Source organism: Electrona antarctica, assembly GCF_951216825.1.
Source record: "Electrona antarctica genome assembly, chromosome: 12".
In the NCBI taxonomy this organism is placed as follows: Eukaryota; Metazoa; Chordata; class Actinopteri; order Myctophiformes; family Myctophidae; genus Electrona; species Electrona antarctica.
Genome location: NC_136793.1, coordinates 17,823,464 through 17,834,324, shown reverse-complemented (window position 1 = coordinate 17,834,324; position 10,861 = coordinate 17,823,464). Strand labels below are relative to the sequence as shown.

General features: G+C 42.2%; 1 protein-coding gene across 1 annotated transcript; it reads left to right on the top strand.

Annotated features, from left to right (window-relative positions):
• Positions 1–9,181: 9,181 nt before the first annotated feature.
• Positions 9,182–10,582, top strand: LOC306934303 (nuclear factor 7, ovary-like; the record flags this gene model as incomplete). The annotated part of the gene is made up of 1 exon (XM_079516874.1): positions 9,182–10,582. The coding sequence occupies one exon, from the start codon at positions 9,182–9,184 to the stop codon at positions 10,580–10,582; it is 1,401 nt and encodes a 466-aa protein (XP_079373000.1).
• Positions 10,583–10,861: the final 279 nt, after the last annotated feature.

Genomic DNA, 10,861 nt, shown 5'->3' with positions numbered 1-10,861 from the left:
GTCCATGGTTCATCAAGTAAGAACACTGTCTTACTGACTAGATAACTCGATGACTTAAATTAACCTTTTTAAATTTGATAACAGTTAGAAAAGAGAACTGGATTAACTTCCTCATTTAGCCTGTTTCAATTCACTAAATTCGAGTTTCTTTGATATTTCTGTCTCATCTGAGTCCCAACAGGACGAGAATGATGCCATTATGTTATGTTATGTTTTATGTCCATAAACATAATGGCATAGTCCTTGGAACATGAACATGAGCCATGTGGAATATCTATAGAATGAGAATCCTTGTCAAGTTAAAGTATTGCATGTGTACTGAATACTTTTATGCTCTTTAGATCATCAATGCTGAACAGTGTCACCAACCAGTGTACTGACAGTTGACCCTGAATACGCTACAGACAGGAAGCTGGCATTGTTTCCGCTTCTTATTTCTGCTGTGCACGCTTCATCTTAGTCCCATCATGGCTTATATCCTGAACGACTGCACTATTGTTTACTCTGACAATGTCACTGCTGGTGTTTCAGTGGATTGTGAACATCGTCAACTTGTTAGCGTACCGGATGACATTCCCAGGGACGTTACATCATTAACACTCCATTTCATGGAACTTAAAGTGCTCCATATGAACGACAACAACCTAACAACACTGACCGACAATATGTTTCAGGGACTGTGCTTGAGTGCACACACACACACACACACACAGTGTTTAAAATGACACTCTTCTACAGAAACAAGCTGTCTGAAGAACAACAACACACCGCACACACTGATTCTAACTTGGACGGAGAGCGCTGCGATTACATACATACACAGTTAAAATAATGCAAACACGACCGCGTCGACACCTGGCGTAGTACAAGCGGGACGAACCGAGGCGCATATATGGATAAGAACAACAACACCAACACTACACGCACACGCGCGCGCTGCAACAACGCGCTGCAACACAAAACAGCTACGTACAGTGTGTATGTGTGTGTGTGTGTGTGTGTGTGTGTGTGTGTGTGTGCGTGCGTGCGCGGGGGGGATTTTGGATCGCCTCGCGATGCAGCGCAAATGGCACAAAACGCTAATAATAATAATACAAAATAAGAACACTACACTAATAACAACAATAATATCAACAGTACAGAGAACAGTACAGTACACATGACTACAGTACAGTACAGAAAGAAAGCTCACATCAGAATATTAATCCATGTAATAATAATAATAATAATAAAAAATAAGAACACAACACTAATAACAACTATAATATCAACAGTACAGAGTACAGTACAGTACATCAGAATATTAATCCATGTAATAATAATAATAATCATCATAATAATAAAAAATAAGAACACAACACTAATAACAACAGTACAGAGAACAGTACAGTACACATGAGTACAGTACAGTACAGTACAAAGACTTACAGTACAGTACAGTAGAGTACAGTACAGTACAGTATACTGTTCCTGCGCCTTGCCATGCTCGCTTTCATACACAAATACACAAAACCAAACAAGGTCACTCAGCCAGCTTGGCAACTTTGCGCTTTCCAAGCAAATGCATAAATGAAAACATCATGGGTTGCCATTGCCTTCTTCCCATTTGCGTATCGCATGGCGCTAGGATGAGCGGGCCGAAGGCCCGCGAAATTCTAGTGCTATACATATGTTCTATGATGTGCTATGACTACATACAATGCAATTATTGTGCTGTCTACATGACATGCTATAAGTCTGTTTCAAATGCTATCTAAGTCTAAAAAGTGCTATCTAAGGGGGTAGGATAAGTGCTATGGGCCATTATGGAGTCTGAAAGGTGGGCTTTTGTGATGGGCCTTCAGCCTTTCACATTGAAATAGACCAATCACTGTTCTCTCAACTGGGTGAGAGGTGTGAGAAAGTGTGGGAGGTGTTTTTCTGGACAAAGACAACACACTGGCCTACATACAATATGTATATATACCGGCCATTACCGTCCTCCTGCTGCCACTCCTGCCAGTGCTGAGTCAGACCACGACAGACACACGCAGACTGCACACCATGGAGTGACCTGTGACCACCACCAAGCAGCTTCAGTTCAACTATCAGACCTTCTGTTGTGAGAAGCCAAGTTATTACAGGTAAGGATGTATGCCTTCTGCCTTCTCCCCATTTCTGATAAACGCATATAGTTGCCTAAGAAGGTTTCTGTACTTTAACGTGACTTTGATTGATGATCGATACTTTATTAGTCAGAAATGTAAAACAGCACAGTACAGTCAAGACATTAAAGCTAAAAGGATATCACAAAAAAAGTCATGGGGACTTGTTTCCCTTGTGGACTTCTATCATGTCTATCCACCAGTTTCCAGTGTCCCAGGAGGCCTTGCGTGAATTATGCAATTAAGGATGTAATCTTTACTTCATTACATCCATTATTATTTGTATTATATTATCTTATGTATTGTTGTGTTTACAGTACTCTGTGGAACAATGTACTATGCACACATGTGTGAGTGAGAGACAAATATCTGCAGTGGTAGATACATAGTACTATGTTTTACTTTAGTATCAATACTGCAATATAGAAATACACTGTTACAAGTAGTCCGTAATTCAACATTTACTGGAGTAAAAGTACAAAAATGGTGAAGGCGAAGATTGAGGGTCTGAACAGAGACATATTAACCCTTTCAAACAACATCAGAGACATAGAGGAGGAGCTGAGAGCTGAACACATCTCATTCCTGCAGAACTACAAGACCACAATGGAAAGAGTCCAGTTCACACTGCAGGCCCCACATCTGGTCTCGGGACCACTGATAGACGAAGCCAAACACCTGGGAAACCTGACCTTCAGAGTCTGGAACAAGATGAAGGACATTGTCTCCTACACTCCCGTCATCCTGGACCCCAACACTGCGGGAAGAAACCTCATCCTATCTGAAGATCTGACCTGCGTGATATTCGGAGAGGCGCCCTGCCTCTCCGAGCTTCCTCCTGACAACCCGGAGAGGTTTGCCCAATGTCCCCTCGTTGTTGGTTCCGAGGGCTTTAACTCAGGGACTCACAGCTGGGACGTTCAGGTTGGGGACAATTTTGGTGCAGACTGGGATGTGGGTTTGTTAGCAGAGTCGTACACAAGGAAGGGAAAAGGAAAGGGTGAACACTATACAATAAGGTTAGAAGAAGGGATCTATACAGCATGGTCCTTACTAAGGAAAACCACTGTTTCATTGAAGCAGGCACCTCAAAGGATCAGAGTCCAGCTGGACTGGAACGAGGGGAAGCTGTCATTCTCTGATCCTGATACTGACACATGCATACACACCTTCACACACACCTTCACTGAAACACTCTTTCCATACATTTTAAGCATTAGTGAAACTGTTCCTTTGGCGATTTTACCAGCGGTGATCAGTGTGACATGATGATGATGATGACGACAGTCTTTAAGGGGGAATATTACTCAGTTTTATAGAATATATGATTGTGTTGTCGCATTAACAGTTTTCAAACCTATGAAATGCCCAGCTTATTTTTTTTGCGCAAGGGACCCCCGTTCCCTAGAAGAGAAGATTAATGGTAAAAAACAATTCAACATAATTTAAAACATGTTTTGTATTTTTCAATCATGTGGATTAAACCTTGATGTGAACTTTGAATTCTTGCCTGGTTTCTGTGTTGTACTGTCTGAGTCACTGAACGTTACATACATAGTTAAATGTTCACAACTAATATATTGTCTATACAGGTTAAAGATGTTTAATTGTAAAATATCATATCATGGGTCAAACTAATTCACTTTGTTATCCTTCTATAAAATCACATTATTATTTTTTTAAATCAAACTAACACTCATTTTCATATAGTGATTGTGCAGGGCATTTCACTTTGATAATATTGGAACATTATGACGTATGCCTACATTTTGGAAATACTATAGCAATTCATAATTCCAGTATATTTTGTATTCAGATATGACTTCATATGACTTCATATGACATTCTGATCTGCCTATAGTGACAGGTAGGACTTTGGTGTCAACTTGACCAAAGGCATAACTTCATAATTTCACCATCAGCCAAATGAATTAATGTGGGCTAGTTGAAAGAGAAAAATCACACCCGTGTGAACTGAGTGGTGTAAGGTCTTATATAGCCTGTCTGACGTAATGAAATCATGTCTGACGTAATGAAATCACACCCGGGTGAACAGGGTGAACATAGCAACCATGCTCATTTTTTCTGCACAGACTAACAAAGCCAGTTGTACGTAATGAAATCACACCCGGGTGAACAGGGTGAACATAGCAACCATGCTCATTTTTTCTGCACTAACAAAGCCAGTTGTAGGAGTGGTTTACACCACTCAAAAAGTGCCTTGATTCAGTGGGATTCAGCACAAAAGCCTCTGCCCGGGCTCTGGACAGGGCCCAAATTAGCCAATATTGATCACACCTGATCACCCCTAGATCTCCATATATGGACAGCTTTTGAATGCTGCTCTCAGGGCAGCTTAAATTATATACATACACCAATGTTAAATTGCTGCCCTGAGCCTGAGGGCAACTTTTGAATTCTGCTCTGAGGGCAGCTTAAATGCTATACATACTGTAAAACCATGTTAATTTGCTGCTCTGAGGGCAGCTTTTGAATGCTGCTCTCAAGGCAGCTCAATTTTAGTGCAGGAACAAAAGCCCCAAAAGTTGACTATACCCCTCCCCGAGGTATAACAAAACGGGACATAGTTTTTTCATATCTTTAGGATGTCCCGTTCATGAAATGGATTGTCCCGAGATTTACTTTTACTGCAAAAGTCTTAAAATGTATCCATGAAGTGACTCACCACATAGGCAATAAAAAACGCCTATCTGAAAGAGAGAGTTCCAAGTAAATCCTCTGTCATTTTTTACCTGCTGTTTGTTTTTACATCATACTTGCACAAATTGTCTACAGGTAGTGTGCCTACATCCCAGAACAATCAGAATGCCAATATTTGGTTCTAATGTGAATCAGCAGCCTTTTATATAAGGCCTTAAATAGGCGGAAATAGCAAAAAGTTTACTTTTCTGACATTCACTTGTAATTTTGGTCCTACTATTTATCAACAAAATGTGACATTGTTTTTTCATATCTTTAAGATGTCCTCTTCATGAAATGGATGGTCAGAAGTTTTACTTTTACTGCAAAAGTCATTAAATCCATCCATGAAGTGATCCCCACTGAAAGAAACGCCTACCCCCCACACACACACACACACACACACACACACACACACACACACACACACACACACACACACACACACACACACACACACACACACACACACACACACACACACACACACACATTATATATTTTTATGTTTACATGGAAATTAGAATGTATTATTTTACTGTCCAATGACACAGGCCAAGTTATTGTGGAACATCCTAGTTGGATATTTCTGATGTGAAATGGCACAAGGGACCCCCACAAAAAGTCCACCCCAAAATGGTGCCCTTTTCTGGGGGTTGGGCACCTTCCCCCTCAGTGCTCTCTGCCCCCAGGATGCCAATATTTGGTTCTATTGTGAATAAGCAACCGTTTATATAAGGCCTTATTGTGACCGCAGGTCGCGTTTACTATGAAATCGTAAATTTTTGTCCGTCAGTCAGTGTAACACTCTAAAGCCCCAATATATGGTGCCCACTGCCCAGGTCTCATAACATCACGTGGCATCGGAGATCCCTGATGTCATAGTAAATACAACCTGATGTCGCAATTAAGCCCATACAGTATATGGAGATCCCTGATGTATCAATATTGGCCAGCAACTCTACATCTGACCTCAAACCGCGCCCGGCAGTCGGGTTAGAGTTCTCAACAGGCCTGAAAATTAAGTCCCAGCTCATGGGCCCTCATCAAACCCTTTACACTCAAGACACTGCCCCCGCTGCCACCCTTAGATCTATATGGAGCTGACCTGTTCTGACATTCCATATGTTGATCTGACCTCATCAAACCCTGTACACTCAAGACATGCTCCATATATGGCCAGTACAGAATTCATTCCATATGTTGATCTTACCCCCCATGCCAAAGCGCCAGCGCTCGCCCAGCAGTCACCCAGGTGGATGCGTGCACGTCACCTCGCCCTTTATGACGCGGTCGCTTCTCACCCTCAGGCGTCTTACTGGTTATAAGTGGATCGATCTATCTATCTATCTATCTATCTATCTATCTATCTATCTATCTATCTATCTATCTAACAGTTTTCTTTTCAAGAGTTACTTCTAAATGTTCTAATCCTGATCTAATACTGTAAAAGGCCTATACAAACTTAATAACAGGAAATATATTTTGATGCCATGTTTTTAGTTTACTCACATTCATGTGGAATCTAAGGATGTTTCTGTCTTGAGCCTATGCCTCAAAACAGCTGGAATGACAAAATATTGTTATATAAGGCAACATTGTTGTATGCTAGATGTATAGGTGTGAGTGAGGCCTAACGTCTTCTATGGTACTACTTATCAATCAGCAGCTTATTCTCAATGTCATCTTGAGCATTGTGGGGGGAACTGACTGACGGGGGCCAAATTGGTTTCCATAAGCTGCTGATTGTTGATTATTCATTAATAATGGCACACACGGGGGCACGGTGGCACAGTTGGTAGTGCTGTCGCCTCACAGCTAGAAGGTCCTGGGTTCGATTCCCGCTCGGGGCGCTGTGGGTGCTGGCGGCGTGTTTCCTCCTCCGCATCATCAGTGCCCATACCCGAGGCGGGGTTGGCGAAAGGGTCTTTCTGTGTGGTGTTTGCATGTTCTCCCCGTGTCCCCTAGGGTAGGTACCCTCACAAAAAACATGCAGTAATCCTGGTCTCTAAACTGCCTCCCCCTGGCCAGCCGGGGTGCCTGATGGAGGGGAAAGGAACTGGTTGGAATAACGTGTTCCTTCCACGCGCTACGTCCAACCAGGGAAACTCCCACTGTCAGGTGTAAAGGAGCAACTTGGACACTCAGGCATGAAGGAAGCATGAGTTCAAGTCCGTTGCTCTCCCCATGTCCCCCATATATGGGGACTAGGTTGGCGGAGAGTGTGTAGAGCCCAGGATCACATTAGATAATTGACACAGAGGTGAAAAATGGGTTACAAAATCGTGGGATAAAACTTATTTAAAAAAAAAAAGAATGGCACACACAAAGCTGTGAATTCTACAGCATTAAACCATACTGCATTTAGGCTATATGGACCTATAGAATACAACATCAATAATGTGTCATTCTTGATGCTTTCAGGTGTAGCGATATTAGGTCCATCTGAGAATAATAGATTCTATATGAATATGAAGTGGCTGGGTAAAAACATATTGTCTCCACCAGGACGAAAGGCATGGCATCTCTATGTTTTTCGCGCTAGGATGAGCGGGCCGAAGGCCCGCGAAATTCTAGTGCTATACATATGTTCTATGATGTGCTATGACTACATACAATGCAATTATTGTGCTGTCTACATGACATGCTATAAGTCTGTTTCAAATGCTATCTAAGTCTAAAAAGTGCTATCTAAGGGGGTAGGATAAGTGCTATGGGCCATTATGGAGTCTGAAAGGTGGGCTTTTGTGATGGGCCTTCAGCCTTTCACATTGAAATAGACCAATCACTGTTCTCTCAACTGGGTGAGAGGTGTGAAAAGTGTGGGAGGTGTTTTTCTGGACAAAGACAACACACTGGCCTACATACAATATGTATATATACCGGCCATTACCGTCCTCCTGCTGCCACTCCTGCCAGTGCTGAGTCAGACCACGACAGACACACGCAGACTGCACACCATGGAGTGACCTGTGACCACCACCAAGCAGCTTCAGTTCAACTATCAGACCTTCTGTTGTGAGAAGCCAAGTTATTACAGGTAAGGATGTATGCCTTCTGCCTTCTCCCCATTTCTGATAAACGCATATAGTTGCCTAAGAAGGTTTCTGTACTTTAACGTGACTTTGATTGATGATCGATACTTTATTAGTCAGAAATGTAAAACAGCACAGTACAGTCAAGACATTAAAGCTAAAAGGATATCACAAAAAAGTCCTGGGGACTTGTTTCCCTTGTGGACTTCTATCATGTCTATCCACCAGTTTCCAGTGTCCCAGGAGGCCTTGCGTGAATTATGCAATTAAGGATGTAATCTTTACTTCATTACATCCATTATTATTTGTATTATATTATCTTATGTATTGTTGTGTTTACAGTACTCTGTGGAACAATGTACTATGCACACATGTGTGAGTGAGAGACAAATATCTGCAGTGGTAGATACATAGTACTATGTTTTACTTTAGTATCAATACTGCAATATAGAAATACACTGTTACAAGTAGTCCGTAATTCAACATTTACTGGAGTAAAAGTACAAAAATGTTGGCTTAAAATTTACTTAAAGCACCAAAAGAAAACGTAGTCATTGGGCAGAATGTCCCATGTTTCAATAGCAGATCTACAAGCTCACAATGCGTTGTTGGCCGAGTTGCACCATGGGAATTATATCATCCCTCCTGACCTAGACTAGACTGTGCTTTATGTGCAAGTCCAGTTTGTGCACCAAAGATCCTCAGAACATGACTAATTTGACTCATGTGTTCAAAGCGCATTTTGCCAATGTATAACATTACAAAACCCCACTCTGCTCTTACTTTTTCAAATTAGAAATGTAAACTTAATGTTGATTTGAATTATGAAGAAGATTTCTCCAACTACTATGTGTATGTGGTTTAGTCTTTCTGCATGGCTCCATCTTGTCTCCATGGTTTGATCTTGTACGAGTCTCCCTCTTTCCCAAAGTGTGGCCTTGGATGGCCGTAGTTTGATAGGTTAGGTTTAGGGATAGTTCTAAATTCAGATGTATCATAACTGATGGGGACTTTACAGATAGTTTAAGGGCCAGTGTTGACTTTCACCTCAATAACATTATTTTGTGTGTGTACACTTTGCAACAGGTCTGTGGTGGTGTGAGCTTCAGATCAAACACAGGAGGACAGATTGTCTTTGCACAGCTACAGGAGGGAATACTGACTCAGACCACTGGAACCTGCTGAATGGACAACAACCACGATTCACAGTGAAAGTAAACTTCAGGGAACATTCTAGAGGAGGTGTTACCACCACTGACTGAATTCCTGTATTAGTTGCTTGTAGCTTCACTCAGAGACTAAATGGCCGCCAAGTCGGATTATTCCTGTTCTGTGTGTCGTGACATCTTTAAAGATCCCGTTCTCCTGTCATGTGGCCACAGCTTCTGTACAGCTTGTTTGCAGCAATGGTGGAGACAGAAGAGAATACAGGAATGTCCAGTTTGTAAGGAAATACATTCAACAGATCATCTACCCCGGAATCTGGCTATGAGGAATCTGTGTGAGGCCTTCACGAGACAGAGAGCTTCAAAACGTAAGAGAACTTCATCAGGGTATGAGGATCTCTGCGGTCTGCATGCTCAACTCAAACTGTTCTGTCTGGAATGTCAAGAGCCAGTGTGTGTTGTGTGTCGAGATTCTGAAGAACACAACAACCACAGTTTCAGACCCATCGATGAAGCTGCTCTGGATCGCAAGGAGGAAGTCCAGAAATCACTGAAGCCTTTACAGGAGAAGCTGGAGGTCTTAGATGAAGTTAAAAAGAAAAGTGAAAGAACAGCAATATACATTAAGGCCCAGTTGCAGTACACAGAGATACAGATTAAGAAACAGTTTAAGAAGCTTCATCAGTTTCTACAAGAGGAAGAGGAGGCTAGGATCACTACACTGAGGGAGGAAGGTCAGCAGAAGAGTCAAATGGTGAAGGCGAAGATTGAGGGTCTGAACAGAGACATATTAACCCTTTCAAACAACATCAGAGACATAGAGGAGGAGCTGAGAGCTGAACACATCTCATTCCTGCAGAACTACAAGACCACAATGGAAAGAGTCCAGTTCACACTGCAGGCCCCACATCTGGTCTCGGGACCACTGATAGACGAAGCCAAACACCTGGGAAACCTGACCTTCAGAGTCTGGAACAAGATGAAGGACATTGTCTCCTACACTCCCGTCATCCTGGACCCCAACACTGCGGGAAGAAACCTCATCCTATCTGAAGATCTGACCTGCGTGATATTCGGAGAGGCGCCCTGCCTCTCCGAGCTTCCTCCTGACAACCCGGAGAGGTTTGCCCAATGTCCCCTCGTTGTTGGTTCCGAGGGCTTTAACTCAGGGACTCACAGCTGGGACGTTCAGGTTGGGGACAATTTTGGTGCAGACTGGGATGTGGGTTTGTTAGCAGAGTCGTACACAAGGAAGGGAAAAGGAAAGGGTGAACACTATACAATAAGGTTAGAAGAAGGGATCTATACAGCATGGTCCTTACTAAGGAAAACCACTGTTTCATTGAAGCAGGCACCTCAAAGGATCAGAGTCCAGCTGGACTGGAACGAGGGGAAGCTGTCATTCTCTGATCCTGATACTGACACATGCATACACACCTTCACACACACCTTCACTGAAACACTCTTTCCATACATTTTAAGCATTAGTGAAACTGTTCCTTTGGCGATTTTACCAGCGGTGATCAGTGTGACATGATGATGATGATGACGACAGTCTTTAAGGGGGAATATTACTCAGTTTTATAGAATATATGATTGTGTTGTCGCATTAACAGTTTTCAAACCTATGAAATGCCCAGCTTATTTTTTTTGCGCAAGGGACCCCCGTTCCCTAGAAGAGAAGATTAATGGTAAAAAACAATTCAACATAATTTAAAACATGTTTTGTATTTTTCAATCATGTGGATTAAACCTTGATGTGAACTTTGAATTCTTGCCTGGTTTCTGTGTTGTACTGTCTGAGTCACTGAACGTT